Genomic DNA, 17,990 nt, shown 5'->3' on the forward strand with positions numbered 1-17,990 from the left:
GCTTTTTACTAGCTCCATGGCAAGTTGCCAAACAGGAATGCAAGTCTGTCACAGTTCTGCTGACATTTAATTTTTGCTTCTCAAGTTCCCTCTCCCTCCACCTTTTTTGCCAAGATAAGCTTACCAGATAATACAAACCATTCTTAACTCCTTGTTGTTTTAAACAGGAGCATCAGGACTTCAGCTCATGAAAGAAGGAACGAAAAGGAGATTCCTTATGACATGGCTACCTCCAGTATACTGATGGATAACACATCTTGTGCCTAAGAACCAGAGGGGAAGACCTGGATATCCACCACGGTTGGATCTGAACCCAGGATCTGTCAGCCACACTCGATGCTGCCCTCCTGTCCACAGCAGAGCCAGCTGGTGCTGTGATCCAATTAGTTCTCACTGAGCGAATTTGGATAGGAAACTTGGGTGCTGGAGGAAGCAATACTGGCAAGACAATACTTTCTAGTTCCTAATTAATTTTAAGGGTGATTGGCAGTTTTGAACCTCCAAGTTGTGTGAATTTAAGAAGCTTTTGTTTCCTGAGCTAAGAAAGTTACCATCTGTAACTTTCCACTCTTGCCACACTACTTTCAGACATCTCAACCTGAACACCTAGAAACTTTGGAAAGTTTCATTCATTTATAGGCACTGCAATCTTGACTTCTGCAAAGAATGGTATCAGTCTCATCTGCTGAGGAAGAGTCTTCCAACTAGGCAAGTGTGGTCTTATCTGCTTACAGCCCTCCCACATTCACCATCAAGTGGCTCAGTTCCTGTTCTGCAGGATTACAGCAACTACCTTTCATCCCAATTCACTTTGGATATAAGATTCATTGAACCACTTGATGCAGGATCCACCCCACAACTTTCAAATGGCGAAACAACCCAAGACGAGATGTCTGAATTCCCTCTGCATTTAAGGAAGAGGCATGTTATCTCAGAAGGCTTTTCACATGCACCTACCTCTCACCACTGACTACAAACAGTGAGAAAGGACCCAAATGATTACCTTAGACTAGACTCTAAACCCCGTAATACATAAAGCTTAACAAGGTAAATCAAGACCAACTTGGTCTACAGGTGCCCACTATTAACTCCTGACCCCACTGGTCAAATCTAACCAAAATTCACATTTGAGAGAGGAAATTATTTCCCAGTGGTAAGTGGGTTCTCCTAAGTTTTGTGAAGACAGGCAGAATGGAGATCCAGGGCCTGAATATCTGAAATATCTGCATAGCTGAAAGCTCATCCCTGATAATTCTTTACCCTGTCAGCTGGTTTCTTCAAACAGATGTGCCAATCCAGTATAAAATATTACATGACAGAAAGGTTATTAGTGAGGCGAGAGGAAGGAGCTCTACTACATAAAAAGTTGAAGCAAACAGGACGTGTTAGCTGTCCCCGCTGAACACCATCCACTTGTCCATCAACTGCGTTTCCTCTCAGGTATGCCTAGACTTCAGCAGGGGAGAACCGTTGTACATACTGACTCCAGCGTGTTTTTCCAAGTCTTTTGAGATAAAAGGATGCTGCTTAAGAATGTATGCCTACAACATGAAAAGATGAATTAGTTGTAAAACTGAACCAGGAAGAGTGACCCAAGAGGAAGCAGAACATGCATACCCTTCAAGGTACTGCTCTCTTAACACTTGCTACAAATGCATCCCTTAGCAAGAGATACATATAGATATGACCTAGCAGAGACCTTTCATCTATTTTCACCTGAAACAAGTTTTCTGACACTCTTTTGTAAAAGCTAAATGAGGCAGAAGGGTTGAGGGGAATATCACAAAGCAAAGCCACGTCCCTCCAAAATAAACTCAGCTAAGCAAAGCGTCTGCACGTACTCCCAATCCGAGCCAGTACTGGGGACTAAAACACAACTTCTCACTCTGCAAATAGGAGCTAAAGCTTAATCAAAAGCAAAACTCCCAGGGCTTTTACTCACATTAGGGCCACTACAAACGCATGGATTGTTTTATTTGTGGGGGTGGGTGAGAACACATTTTTAGCAGATTTTTTTTTTCCCAGCAGGAGCAAAACAGAAAGGCAAGTCCTCCCATTCAGTTTGTCCCTGGGTTCACAAGTGATGATGTACAGATTACAGTGTTTTAATGGCACCTCTCACCCAATGACCCCAAAGTGCTTTTACTTCCCTTAATGAACTCGGCTTGACAGCTCCATTTTACATGGGAACTAAGAGAGAGATGAAGTAATTTATCTACGCCATGCAGCAGCATAAAATCGGCTCCTACCAGCCCAGGGATTTATGCAATAACCCATACTTGCTTTTGCACAGCATCCTGTCCCAGAGCATGCTGTCACTAGGGAGGTAACACATTTCTCAAACTCTATCGCCTCCTTAAACACTATTGTGTAGGTGCTTTCCAGACCCAGCCCTGCAAAATGCCAAGTCAAAAGTGGCTTAAGACACTCCTTACCTCAGAGGCTCAAGACCTACACTGTTGTTTACACTACTGGTGTTTCCTGGCAACTCCACCTTTCTTCCCCATCACTTTTGGGAAGAAAAGCCTAATTCTCTGACTAGTTAACTAAGGAAGTAGATTACTGGAGGGGGTGGGGGGGGTGAGAGATAATACAGACATGGGAAGACTGATCCTCCCAACGCTTAGAACCTGGACCACCTTCTGGATTAAAGGAATTTAGTATTTCAGCTACATGTTGAGGTTCTTCCATTGAACGTGTGCACTATGGCTGAAGGTGAAAAACAACATGAAAAGAGAATATGCTAAATGCAAAAAAGTTCTTGCAGCACAAATACATTAAAATTTGATTAAACAACCAATTTGGATCAAAATGCTTCAAAACACTGAGATGATACCCCTGCAATCAACACAAAAAGCCCACTGGTATACCAAATGAGGAATCACAACAAAGTTGTCTTGGCAGAAGTTGCATGAAATCTGCAGGGGCAAGAATATTAGCCAGCTCTCACTTCAGCCTCAGCAAAAGCTAGATATTACTGCTTTGGTGCCAACACACAGCATCCTGATTCCCCGTGCCGCCACTTCAGAAGGCAAAGCACTCAAATCCTAATGCTAAGGGACCATTGTTCTGTTACAGCAAAATTTCACCCCGAGATAGGCCAAGCTGAAATTCTCTTGGCATACATTACACAAACAGGATTCTACAGGGCTCTTGCATGGGAGAATTATTTTGTTTTGAATTCACCATCTTCTGCCAAGACAGGATTGCACAAGATGGGGATAAGGGTGAGGAGACAAAAGGGCTCAAGGTCCTAAAGCTTCTCCAGGGAAGTACTCGACTCAGGGACTTGTTTTTTCTGACCACAAATCAGTGCCCCCATACCATTTTAACAGGTTTTATCTTAATAGATGAAAGAAATATTTCCAGAAGACAATCATAATTGTGCCCAAGTGAAAACAAGTTTCTTGTTATGACTAAATACAGCTTGCAGCAGCCAACTCACCCCACAACTGACATCTTGAATGCAAGTAACTCTGGACAACTCCTGCATTTCTGCCAAACTAGATGTCATTAATTATGCAGTTCTTTGTTCACAGAAGACTTCAATTTATAGGTCATATCTTTACTTCCCTTTACTGAGAAATAAGAATTTACACTTCCCTTTCTCTTACAAGCAGAGTCATGCTTTTTTCCCCTATTGTTTCATTAAAGCTGTTTCAACAACTGAGAACCTTGTGTCTATGTTTTCAGAGGCAGCCTAATGGCTCTAAAATAACTGTGAAGACAGAAGGTGGAAGATAGTCTTCCTAGCCTAGATGCTTTTATAAATGTGAACGGAAAAATATCAAGCTATTCCCATGATTTCTCTACAATTTTACAAATCAAAGTATAAAAGAAAGTTGCTGGCTGGCACCTAAATATATTAATATTCTGGTACATTGGTACATTCCCCCACTTCTGTATTTCCCTACCACCTACCCATTCCCCCGCTTTAGTACAGCAAATTTGCTCCCAGTTAAACGTAACTTTTCTAGACTAAATTAAGACTAGAAAAACTCTTTAGGCAGATGTTTTGCTGACAACTGGTAACCAGTTTTTCCAGTCTCCTGTTTCCAGATAGAGTTGCTGTCCTTCAATGCTAATATTCCTCTTGGCACTCACATTTCCTATTTCAAGGTTTTATCAGACAAAGAGTCAAAGGGAAACCAAAGGCCATCTTCCAGCTCTGTCTGCAGAGCAGGTGCAAAGAGGGAGCTCTGTTCCATGACCAGCTCCATAACACAAAACAGAAAAAAGTGAAATGAACAGTTAGAAGGGGAATCCCTGCTTTTTTTTTAAAAAAAAAAAAAAGCTGTCAAGGAATTAAAAGAAAATTAGCAGATCTATGATAAAAGCATATAAACCCAGCTAATGACAGAATGGACTGGGAGAAAAATATGGTTCTCTCTAACAAGCACAATACTGGAATAGTGATTCCACAAATCTAAAGACCTTAAGTGGTTTGGGATTTTTTTAGTGCTCTTGCAAAGCACCTTTGAACCAGTATGACTGAGTGGATTTCAGGGGCAGCAAAGACGCAGGAGTAAAAAATTCCATTTTCAGGACATAATCTGCTGCCAGCTTCAGGACAGAGGACAAAGTTCACTGCTCTCAGTGCCTGATGTTAGAAATTTCAAAGTCATCTGATTGATTTTTTTTTTTTTTTTGTACTGCAGAGTATGCATTTCTACCATTGACTTTTCCAAGTATAACTCTTTAAGATCTAGGCATTCTGTGCCTTGTGTAGCTATTTATAGTGACAGAAGTATAAGTCGAGATGGGGTTTGGGGGATTATTATTTTTAAATTGAGCATACTATTTAACACAATACAAGCAATTCCTTGATCTTATTTTGTTGCTAACTTCCTCTCTTTCTCTGTCTCACTACTGGTTTATCTCTAGCACACACCATCGGCCCCATGAGCAGGGTTTGCTTTCAGAGCAGTTACAGATGAGTAGTAGGATACCGTGCTTACTGTGCTTTGAAGCAGAGTTTACCTATTTGCCATGCTGCCTCTAGCCTGAAGGATTAAGCCTAATAACCGCCACACATCAACCCCATTGCCTGAGACAATGGCTCCAAAATGATGCTGTGCAATTTAAAGAATTAACATGGTCACATATTAACTTGCGTGCCCAATTCCTGCTTCATCAGCTTTCAAAGTGTTGAAGCGTGCGTTCATTCCTCCCTTTCCTGTGCCTTGTTCTGAGGATGTATTCTCTTCTCTCCCCTTCTCTTACCCTGCGAGTTTATTTTCTGCCTTCTGGCACACACCTACACTACTTTTCTCATCCCTCAGCCTCATCCCCTAGCTATTTTTACAAACAAAATCCTTCTGTAATTTTCATTTATTTCACACGTGCTACTCCTTCTCTCACTCTCCCTTTGAACACAATCACATGTTGGCAACCCAGCCACAGATGCCACCATACACATCGTTGAGCCGAGCACAGAAGCAGCAGTTCCAGGCAACTCTTACTCTACTTTTGCCTCTCCCTGCCTCAAGAGAAAACAGAAGTAGCACCCAGGAAGAGCCTCCCCCTCAGGGAAAAAACAAAAAGCCTCAGACACCAGCAAACCCCATCACAGACACCAAGGATAAACACTACCTAAGCCACCACACACTCAACTCTCAGCTACTTTTTCCCTAAAGTGAGAAGCTGCCTGACACCTCACAAGCTTTCTTGCTTTCCTTACAGCCAGTAGATCACACCCTTACTTCCACGCCTCGTCCTTCCCTGCCTCAGCCACACAGGCCTACCAATAACCAAGTAGTAGTTGGGGCAAGGGAGGTAAGGTCCTGATGACAGTACAGAACACAGGGCTCAGTTTCTCCCCAAACCAACATATTTTAGAGCTATGTTTAGCGTATTCCTGCTTCAGCAACAAAGCTGGTGGGTCTCCTCATGTCTATCCCACTCCAGCCTCTTTCCTAGCAGCTTCCAGTTGCAGCTATTTATCTGCTAAGCATTTTGCTTTAAGAAGACAAAGCAGATACACAAAGTCTACACTGTATTTTCAAATAAGTCCAACTACTGATAGGAAAGAGCAGGGCTCTGAAAGGCCATGCTTTTCACAATAACGACAGGAGAACAGAACTAGTCTTGTGCTATTGATAGTTTGTGTCTGGTGTAGCTGTTCCTGGACTGAAGAACGTGTGCAGCTGTGGCTGTGAAGAAACACATTTTTGCCATCAATTCATATGGCTGACACGCAACTCAAGACATAGACCAGTGTCAGCCAAGTGCATATGCTTAAGATGTTATTAATAGCAGGAAAGCAATGTGCAGTATGTGCTCTCCAACTACCAGCACAAGCTTATAAGGCAGAAAGTTCTCACCTGTCTGGCCACCCTCCGAGCTTCCCAGTAAGGTTTAGAGTCTTCTACAGCTTTTCCGATCTTCTTTACCAGTTCATCCAGTTTTACTGTTGCTTCGACCAGCACGGAGCGGAACTTCTGGCGTGCATCCTTCAAAACATTGCAGAAAGGAAAGAAAGGACAAAGACAGATTAGAGCTTTAAAATTTATTTCTACCTGTTTGTTCCTACCTTCAGATTGCTCTTTAGATTGACACACAAGCTGATACATGCGAAAAAGTTACTGTCATTTGGAATAAACCAGAATTTTTCAGTAGAGGTAATAACAGGAATCCAAAACCACATCTGAAAGCTAGCATTCTGGACACCAAATCTTTCAGAGACAGCTTTTATACAAAGCCTGCAGTAGCCTGTGCTAGATGTCACCTCTGGCAGGGTTTCTCAGAGAGGAATAGCTTGTAAATTACTTGCTCTGTGAGGAGGCAAACAGCAGCGTAACAAGTTCTGAGAGGGAGTTCAATGGCAAAGACATCTCATCTAGACAACGCCAGAATGGGGCTAGCAGGCAAGCCAAATCCCCACAGCAGGCTGGCAAATCGGCTGGAATCAGCATTTCCTAAACCTTAGTGTGTCCTATCCCTAGTACTGTTTCCCCCAGGGATGCCATTTCCCAATGCAAACAAGGATGGACAGGATTTGCTTCCCATAGGAAGAACTGGACACTTCCCAGATGGTATATTTTCAGGTCAGCTCCTCTTTCTTTTTATATACACATCCTACTTACTTCAATAGCAGCAAAAAGCTTCCAGGTCCTCGTGGGAAGACCCTGCCGTGAAAGCCTATCTTTTCTGCTATGGTTTGTATCAATGGGTAAGGACACCTACTTTCCATTTGATTGTTATTATTTACTACATTTAATAAAAGTAAATTCCAGGTACGTCCAAACTGGACGGGTTGCCCTCTTTACATGATTAGCTGAAGCAATTACAATATTTTCTCTGCTCCACTGAAATTACCACACCTTTAAGCAAAGTGATTCTGATTTCGATCTCAGCATCCAACAGAGACTCTAAATCAATGGAATTATTGCCGAGAGATGCAAATTCAGGCTGGGACTTGGCCCAGGATTTAAGGAGACTAAGAGGAAGGGCCATGTGAGCTCTTGACAAGCGTTGTAATTCTAATTAGAGAGCAGGATTTACACGGACTGATGGAGTGACATGCTGATTATCAGGAAGCAGCTGGCTTGAAGAAGTGCTCTAGTTCAGGAGGTTTTTGTCATTATTGCTGAGGATTTCTAGAATGCACAACTATTTATTCGTTGGAAGAATTAAAATACATTGGAACCTACCACTGTGCTCTCAGAAGTGGGAAAAAAATGCAGTAATAAATTAGTTTTTACAGAAAAAGCAGCACACTTCAGTAAAAGCTTCTTTGCTTCCTTTTTAGTGTCATCTAACACCTTAACCAGCATCGGTAATACTTCAGTCCAATGCAAATAGCTTTAGATTTTTAAGGTACTCCAATTTATTCTAAGGAATTATTCAAATGGGTAACAAGGTCAAAAATGGAGAATTAAATGCACATTAACTTAAAATTTTATTAACTTCAATCCAGACAATAATCTAGTGAAAGCCTGAAATGTATCATTCAAGCAACACGTATCGAGTCAATGATTTTCTCAGTGAGAAGAGTTTGGCCATTTCTAATTAAAGTACTGGACGATATATGGTTCACTGCTCAAAACGAGCTTCACAAGTAACTGAAGTAAGACTGCAAGCATGATCATGGCAATATCACAAGAAAAACATTAAGAACTGAAGTATATTTTACAAAAAAAAAAAATTTCCTGCAAGTGCAGAAATAAAAATAAAAACTCATTTCTAAATGAGTGAGCCTGAAGGTTTGTTTTTTACTTTCTTTGTGAAAGTTGCATATTAGGATACTAGTTTTGTAAAGCAAATGATTAAAGAAAAACATAAATGTATACACATTAAGTAAAAAAAGCCACATGCAGTGATTAATCAAAAAATTCAATTCCCATGTTTGTAATATAAGCACTTGGAACAAAGAAGCCATCACTACCAAATATGTGCTTAGAGAGCTACCCCAAATTTATTCATGTAATAGTTGTGTACACTCCTATCCAAAAGGAAAAAGAGGACGAGTCTCCATCTGGAGTTTCAGAAAAGAAAAAAAAAAAAACAAACCAAAACCCAACAAGGACAGAGCAGTCAAACTAACAGCAACTTCTGTACTGTTAATCTCCCACCAACTCAGATGAAGCACGTACAAATTACTAAACTGTAACTCATCCTGTAACTAGCACCTGAGGCACAGGTCTTGCAAATGGTTAAGTACACGTTTACCCGTGAGCACGGCCCCACTTCACACAGTACCTAGTTACACAGAATAGGAAGCTTCATCTGAAGAATATACTGATGCGAACTTCCAGTTTATCATTTTCCTCAAAAGACAACTGTTTCCTATTTTGAGGCTTTCTTTGGGTCCAACCATCCTCATTTTTTCCAGTGAAGAATAATAACAAAAAGCAAAACACCCCAGAACTTTATACTCGTATCATCCATCACATGACTTATTTAAAATGACATTTATTCTCAGGCTTCTGACTCTCAGGAACACAAGCCCACAGGCTCCACCACCTTCTGCATGACAGAATAAGCAGATGCTCCTACTCCGCGGGGATCTGTCCCCCTACCAAAGGTTTACAGCCATTGCCTTCCGCCACAGAAACAAGATGCTGAGGTCTCTGAGAAGGTGTAATGCCAAACCCTGCACTATACACACCACTTTTACTCTCCACCAACTCCAACCACACTACAAATGCAAATGATCCCACATTATATATCTACACTGTGTCCAACTTTGGAGTCCCCAGCATAAGAAGGGCATGTACTGTTGGAATGGGTCCAGAGGAGAGCCACGAGGATGACCAGGGGCTGGAGCCCCTCTCCTATGAAGACAGGCTGAGAGAGTTGGGGTTGTTCAGCCTGGAGAAGAGAAGGCTCCAGGGAGACCTTACAGCAGCCTTCCAGTACCTGAAGGGGGCCTACAGGAAAGGTGGGGAGGGACTCTTTATCAGGTAGCAGAGTGATAGGATGAGGGGGAATGGTTTTAAACTGAAAGAGGGGAGATTTAGATTACATATTAGGAAGAAATTCTTTACTGGGAGGGTGGTGAGGCACTGGAACAGGTTGCCCAGAGAAGCTGTGGCTGCCCCATCCCTGGAGGTGTTCAAGGCCAGGCTGGATGGGGCTTTGAGCAGCCTGGTCTGGTGGGTGGTGTCCCTGCCCATGGCAGGGGGTTGGAACTGGATGATCTGTAAGGTCCCTTCCAACCTAAACCATTCTATGATTCTATACACCATGTGTGTTCCTGCAGCAGCCCAGTGCATTCACACTACCAAACCTCCTCAGTCCAAACGGATCCAGCTTTCATGGTCTCAGTGACCACGGCTCCTATCTGGGAGCTATGGCAACATCTCCCGTGATCAGGGGCACAGCTCCCTCCTGCAAACAGGCAGATGCACTCAGTGCATCAGCTCAGTGTGTGGCAGAGCATCTGTAAAAGTCATTACCCTTGGGACAGTCCAAAATTCCCCTGGCAGGCACCCTGGGGAAGTTTAAATACGAAATACAGGTGCAGCGGCTATTTTTACTCTTCATGTGAAAACGGGGCAATTGCATCCAGGCAATTGCACCAGGAGCACTGGGCTTGGTGCACTTGCTACTTACGTGACATGAAAAGCACATTTGCAGTTCACAGGAAGGATGGGCCTGTGGTCAAGGCAATAACATGGGAATCAATTTAATTCCCTGCTCTACGTTCAGATTCCTGTCTTACTGTCAGTGAAACACTCTGACCCATGCAAAACGGTTCAAAGATATAAATCCTCTTAGTGGTGTTTTCTGTAAGAACACTCACGTCAAAAACTTAGAGGCTCAGGAACAGCACAACAGTGCAGTTCATCCGTGGTCCCCAGCATGAGGGAAGCCTGTTAGGAAGACAACCACACCATCTTCAACTTACTTATCAAATGCTCTGGTGTGATGTGCCTCTCTACCAAGTGTTACTACTCAACTGTCAAACTCTTGCTTCATTCAGACCTTTACCTAGCACACAAGGATAATAGAGAAAGGAAGAGACAACAATTCCTGCAACTTGCTGCCACGAGCAAAACTGAGACAGCACAGCATATGCCATGCAACTTTTCTAGCACAGTCCTCAATTCCTAGTTTCTGTATTTCAGTTCCCTGAAAGATGATGCTTCCCCAGCAGCAACGCCTGTTATTGATAAAAGTAAGTATGCAGCCTTAGGTGCAAACCCTGTGAGTCACACTTACCATTTCTGGGTTTGTTTTTTTTTGAAAAAAGCACATGGGATTGTTTTTCTCATCACCGCACTGCATACCTACACAGACTAGGTAAACTGTAACAGAAGCAATGCAACTGACAAAAAACATCTCAAACACACAAACAACATTTCAAAAGCACATTTTCCCCTCTACTCACTCAATCTTCTGTGGTCATTTTTAAGAGCACCTTGTTACTGATTTTGCAAACAGAAAGGCAATATTGAAAGCTGGCTGGCTAACATTTCCAATGTTTTCTCCCTCCTATTTGCTCAAAGGAGATGATGATAAACCTTTTTAAAGCTCGGCAAAATTAAGGCACTTTGCCCTCAATGCACGTTGCAAGGAGCAAAAGAAAAAAAAAAGTTGGAGTTGAAACTTCTCACTTAAGTTATAGTCTTAATAACTAGACTCTGACTAACTAGGTGTTTATCACACACATGCTCCAGCAGGCATGGCACTTAGTGCATCATATGAACAGCTGTAGTTTACTTTGCAACATATTGTCCTAGGCCTGTAAGAGCTCTACTCTTATCAACTTTCTTCCTGGAAAACCTTAGCACTTTTCTCCGAAATTATAGATTTCACAAGCACAGTTTTAGGAAGCATGCCAGTCTTCTACCCCATATATGTTTTTACTGCAATAGTTCATTATTAAAAGCAGACTTAGCTGCTCAAGAGCAAGTTACTGGAAACAATCTGCTACTGCCTGCACCAAGAGAGGGACCACACTTAACGACAGGCCGTCCATACAGCAGCATTTTGGAGATCCACCCTCAAACAGGGAAAGAAACTAAAATACAATTTTACACTTACACTGCACCTGTTGGAGAATAAAGCATGCTTGTTTTCCTCTCTCATGAGTGATGGTGATGAGCTGGTGTTAGATGCCAGATGACAGGCAAATAACTATTGCCGCCCATCAAATGAAGCATGTATTTTCAAACAATTTTCTGTTGAAAATTAAGTTAACACATCAACTGGGTATGAAGCATCTTAGTACCAAGCACATCTAAATTTCATTTACAAAGGCAGTCCTACGACCTTGGTGCACAATGCCTCCGAGAATCCATTAAACCAGCCGGAGAAGCGCATGGGAAATGAAATTGCTGACTGAGAGACAGGCTTCATCTATTTCCAAGAGGCAGGCAGTATCCATACCTGACTACCTCTGCTACAGAGACCTACCCAGCTGCAAAAGCTCATTTCCAAGTTAAAATAGCATTGGTATCAACAATGTCCAAGTGTGAAAACAGGTGGGCTTCCCAGTTACATACGCACCAGATTTCTGAGCGCATGCGCACACTCAGAAATCTACCTCAAAGCAAAGAGGTTAATGATATTTTTAACATCTATTTGGTGCCTGAGCAGTTCAAGTAAACCAGACTGACTACCAAACCTTAAAAACAAAGTGCAAGGAAGGGGTTAAGTAACATCTCAGTTTCTAAGCATGGGGAAAAGTCTTTTTTTTCCCCACACAGCTACTAGTTTGCCATCTAAGAACGATAAAAATTGGTATTTGGAAGTTGCTCTAACCTCCTGCTTGCAGACAGTTACAGACTGAGACTACAAATACACTGCTATTTTCAGTCCTCTTAGAAGAAGAGGGAGGAAAGCAGACCGGGTGCTCCTTCCAAAACAAGATTGCTCTGCCTAACCCTTCCTCCCTCCCTTAGACTAGAAACCCACCTCTGCTTCAAGAATGTGAATCAAGTAAAGTCCTTTGATTCGCTCAGGCAACAAAATCTTTCCAGAGCCATCGCAGAGGAAGGAGCCTTTCCTTACTCATCCGTGGATGAAAGCAGACGGCAAAAAAAAAAGCAATCCACACAGAGGAACCATTTCCTATGGAAACAAGTAGATTATAGAGAGACACGGAAAGATTTGCCCTGCTAGTGCTGGACAAATCCATCAAGCGTGTATATCGCACTCCAAAAACCAGCAGGAATACCAGCCAGTGAGCTGCTTCTCCCTTATCTGTGTACTCTTATGGACACTGGAAAATGCTGCACAGGGATGCTGATAAGGTGGCGGATGTTTCCACAGATAGACAGTTCCCCGGGCTGAGCAGGCCTGCTCAGAATGAGATTCCTGCCACTGACAGGCCATTTTTCTAAAACTTGAAAGATTGAGGATTTTTTTTAAAAAGTCTACTTAACTTGAAATATTGAGGATTTATTTTTTTTTCCAAAAAGCCTACTTAGAATTTTTGTATGTGACAGGGTCAAAAGCTTGAGCTTTACCCCAAAATCAAATATTTTAGTGAGGAAGTAAGAAGAGCAACTCTAAATAAGATAACCTTTCCCCTTCTGAGAGGGGTTCAAATGCTGGCAAGGCTCATAAGTTGAAAGAACACCACAAGTGAAACACCCCTCTCCTTTGACTCTATCCAACACCAACCCGGGGGACCTTTAGGATAAATCCAGGACTAGAAGTAACACAAAGACACACAGATCAGGACAAGAGGATCTAGGCAAGCATACAAGAAGCATCCTAACCAGGCCCTACTTACAACAAGCATGGCTGAAAGCAGCACTGTTCAGCTCTAGCCTTCATGTGCAGTCGTCTCCCCTTACCAAACACTGGCAAGCTCGTAGCTCCAGCAACACAAAAGCTCTTACTAACAGAAACCACATTTGGGATAGCTGAGATTCCAGTGGTAATTTTAATGGCATGTGCTGTGTTTCCCCTCCCTGCAATGCTGCCAGAGGGTCCCTGGGTGAATTTGTTACATCTGAATTGTACTTTCAGGAGCCAGTCAAAGATGTGTATGAGTTAGCTGGACAGGCGAGTTATGCACATTTGTTAAGTACATTTGCAACTCCTGATGCGAGTTCAGATGGAGATACATTTCCAATAAACAGGAAAAAAGCTCAAATAGCAAGGCGCCACTCTAACTTGCATTTGGCCAAAACATACTTGTAGCTCCACTGCAAGATGTTTCCCCTCCACCTCTTCACAGACATGTCAAACGTAAACAGGGATGTTAGCGAAGCCAAATGTTAAATCCCTCAGAGGACCCTTATCATCCTTTTGCTGTGTCAGTAATGCTCAGCGTTGCACTTACTATAAGCAGCATTATGGATTTTAAATCAAGCCTAATCAAAGATTCATTAACAGGCAATACATTAACGCAACATATAACTACCAGCCACTCAGTGCCCTTTAGCAGCTCCGCAACTCCTGAACAGGCTGTGAGCACCATCAGGTCAGGATATTTCTCCAGGGTTTAAGAGGATAGGTCAAGAGAGCAAAAAATGAGTAACTATATCACGTAAAAGAATAGATGTAGCCAACTTCAACATATCTGTTCAAGTCATGCATGTAAATCCACCCCTCTCACAGGTGGCTTGGGTGCAGAACTTATTTAAAAAAAAAAATGGCAGGCTGATCAACTTAAAACAGAATTCCCCATTTTATCACCTCTGCGAGCAGCAAACACCAATGTTTTCTACATCATTCAAACACGGACATGTCTGTAACTACACCAAGAAAGTGTAATCTCAAAATCCTAGAAGCCTCTACTGATTTCAGCCCCGTAACATTTCCATCTGGTAAAGCAGCATTTTTCCTTCCATTTTGCAGATGTAAACACAGCAACAACAAAGGCGTTGGGTTTAGAAGCATTTAACACCTACAGCCTTTTTTTTTTTCCAGTTAATGGGAACTGGAGATAGTCAGCAGTCCCATTTAGAGCAACTCATGCAAAGCTACAGGAAGCCCAGAATAGACTCACAGTACTTAGATGCCACAAGGTTACTCTTCCTGCTTTATCAGAGAGTACATCAAGTCACAAAAACACCAGTGTCTTTTTCTGAACTTCCTTCAAAGAAATATACCTTCTACCCAAATGCTCACATTGCTTTTCCACATTATTCTGGGAAAAAATTCAACTCTGGGAATGTATGGACCACAAAGTAGTGCTTCAGGAAGCTGGCAACCAGCATCTTGTGATGTAAATAGCCTAATGGTACGGTCTGTGTTCCCATTAAAGTCAATGATGAGCAGATATCGCAAACATGAGGAAAATAATAATAGAAGAATAGGATAAATATAACTCCATTGTCTGGTTAAAAAAAAAAAAATCCCATCTTTCTTCTAATGAAATATCTTACAATAGCAGCAACACCACAAACTAGGAAGGGGTAGCAAGAGGGACCCAAAGCAGCTAATACAAGCCAAAAGAGCAAATCTTCAAAGGCAAAGTGAGCACAGCTCTCCCAGAAGCCCACGTTTTCAGCAGCATTCAAGGATTTTTGAAGTCTTTGAAGCAGAACAATCCCAGTTCTAAACTCCCCCTTCCAAACTCTGGATTTATCCTATAAGGCTGCTTGGCAAAGCTTGCTTTTTTTTCTCCAGAGTATGAATGCAGGGCTTTTCTTCTAACCACAAGTGTTGGGTTTTGGTTTGTTTTTTTTTTTTTTTTAATATCTCTCCTCTAGAAAAGACTTAAGTCCATTTAAAATGCATTTATCAACATGTATATAAATTAAGCCTTGCTTACATCATCCAACTGCATTTGTCCTCAAAATTTAAGCAGATCGAAAGTAATGAAAATCTTTCTGGATTAAAAATTATGCAGTTCCATGATACCACAAACTGGCTTCAATCCAGTAAGATTTTTGGATGAAAAGTGAAGAGGAAACATTCATGAAAATCATACTGTTGATGATATTTCCACTTAATTCCATCAAACACTGCCTACAGTATGTACTACAGACACATCTGCAGTAAACATTTAATAGCATAGAAGTTGAAAGCATCATATAATCATTCTCTGCACTGTCTGACACCTAGTATTTCTTAGGCTAAGTAAGGTAAGCGATAACATTAAGAGCAAACTAACATGGAAACAGTGCTCTCTTATTTACAATTAAATATCCAGGAGCCTTTCGGCCTTTAGAGCTCAGCATGTGTCACATACAGAGTAGCTACAAATCTCCAGGCTCTACAAACACTTGAACACATGAATAATTTTAATCAAGCAGTAAAATCCCATCTTAAGTCACTGGGACTTATTTCATGAGTATGCATTTGCATTATTATTACTATTCTATCTGCTTCATAATATGCCCTCAGTGCAAGGTTATGGCAAGATTAATGAAATCCAGGCAACTATCCATAGTACCATCTTTCAATTTCAGCACCTCAGCATGAAATAAGGAGACTGAAAAGATACATATAATGATTTATTTTTTTTAATATATGTATATAAAGAGTCCTGACGTCCATTTAATTGGTACTGTTGCAGACTAGCATACTGATTTTTAAAGTTCACTCATCAAATTTAAATCAAGCTAGTGACATAGAACAGTTTTCACAGCTGAAATATAGTTTAATTTTGTATAACAAATAGTCCCCCATTCTACTAAGTTTATTTGCCAATAAATTCATGATCTACATGCCACAAAGCACAGAAAATGCAAACAAGTAGGGAGAAGAAAACAGCCACATAACAAGGCTGCTTTGTTTCCAAAGAAGTTCATAACCCTGTGTTCTGTTTGGTGCATACAGTGGATACTCAAATATTTTAAAATACTACCAGAACCCATCCCATGCTGCAGGTACCCATCTCATGAAAACACCCATAAAAGGAAAAAAAAAAAAAAAAAACCCACAAACAAAACCACACACACAAACACAGACTTTGACATTTTAAAGATACAGAAGAGAAATCTATAGATGTTCATAACTGCAATCTCAGCATGGTTTGATACAGTATTCAAAATATTGTAATATTATCAATATGATTTAGGATGTAAAGTAGCATTTTATGCCAGTTTTCCTTTAGCAGCATATTCATCTTACACTTCCACTGACTTTTTCTTCTTTGTTTTGCAGTTAAAAAAAAAATTAGACGCACAAGTAGGACAGTTTGTTTTGATTTGTTATAAGATCAATAATGCTGAACCTTCCAGAATAACTACCAAGTAACTGAAGCTCAAATCTGAGGCTTTAGAAACAATTTCTTCAGAACTTTCTATTAGATTTTTAAGTGTCCAAGAAAAACTCTTTTCCCAACCAGGAAGCCTTTTCCTTCGTGACTTTCCTTACTCAGAAAGTAATGACAAAAAAGGCAAAACTAACAAGCTAAAAAAAAAAATAGCCACCAAGGAGGAGATCCTGGCAGATAATTGTATGGCAAAGACCTCTTAACCAAATAAACTTTCACTGTCTATAATCACAAGAACACAAACCCAAACCAGTGCCCTGTAAAAACAGAACTTGTCTAAGTTTAGTTTCAAAACCTAAAAATAGAGTTTGGCAGTTTGTGCATCAGGGGGTTCTCCACATAGGGTTTTCACACTGTCAGCATCCCTCTACCTTCTCCCTTTCTGTTCCAGCTGTTAGCTCGATTCACACCTTTAAAAAAAATCACCAGACTCTTGCTGCCGAATTACCATTCAGGATGGGGCAATTCAGGAGGGAACCTACTCAAAAATACCGTTCTATTGCTCTCAAAATCCAACATGCACGAAAGGAAAATGAAAGGAAAAATTCCGTACCTCTAGCTCCGTCTCTCTGCGATTAATATCATCTGTAGATTGATTTAGTTTTTCCAGCTCCCCCTAGAAAGAAAGAACGAACAAAAGGAAAGTCAAACATATTAAGAAATCGGGGGGAAAAAGTGTCTGAGAAGGCTCATTCAGCATCCCCACTGAAAGCTCACAAGGGCTGTGGCTTACAAATTCAGCGAAAAGAGGAAACCTTGAGACATTTAGAATAACTTTACCACTGGTCTTCTACTTTGCTACGTACAAGAAAAATAATCAGAAAAGCTCTACAGTTTTTATTTTAAGGCAGTACGTTTCCTGTTCTGGCTTATTCCTCACTATTAAAAATAAACATAAGGTACAGTAAGTTCTGTCTTGCTAATCAATATAGTCACTATCTGCTAGTTTCCAGTGAGATACACACACACTCCACAAGGATTAGCATAAAGTTAGTACTATCACAGGAGACATAAAGTGAAAGGACAGCATTGATAAGAAACGTGTCTTGCAGCGCATGAGAGGCATTTTACTCTGGATTTTGTCAAACCATTTTAAAACACAACCAGTCAAAAGGACATATGATTATGTTTACTTATTCTGCCTTCGTGCCAACATTTTGATCTCTTAACAGCAAAAACAAAGGTGGTAAATCCTTTGAATAAATATTTACTAGAGGTGGTGTCGGCATGAATGAAGTTACTGTAAAAACAAAGCTCGTTCTTAATGACTTTCTTACCACAAAAAGCAACCCTCAGGAGCAGACTCCGATAGCCCTCTTTATTTAAGCAACATGTTACTCCATGTGAGATCCTACAATTTCAA

General features: G+C 41.1%; 1 protein-coding gene across 1 annotated transcript in view; it reads right to left on the minus strand.

Annotated features, from left to right (window-relative positions):
• The window catches only part of SH3BP5 (SH3 domain binding protein 5), a 52,455-nt gene that overhangs the window by 32,858 nt on the left and 1,607 nt on the right, over positions 1 to 17,990 (minus strand). Inside the window, exons 2-3 of the mRNA XM_054189617.1 lie at positions 17,181 to 17,243; positions 6,324 to 6,452 (exon numbers count right to left, since the gene is read on the minus strand). Coding sequence (XP_054045592.1) covers positions 6,324 to 6,452; positions 17,181 to 17,243 — 192 coding nt within the window. The remainder of the gene's footprint in view (positions 1 to 6,323; positions 6,453 to 17,180; positions 17,244 to 17,990) is intronic.

Source organism: Rissa tridactyla, chromosome 2 (assembly GCF_028500815.1).
Source record: "Rissa tridactyla isolate bRisTri1 chromosome 2, bRisTri1.patW.cur.20221130, whole genome shotgun sequence".
Classification (NCBI taxonomy): domain Eukaryota; kingdom Metazoa; phylum Chordata; class Aves; order Charadriiformes; family Laridae; genus Rissa; species Rissa tridactyla.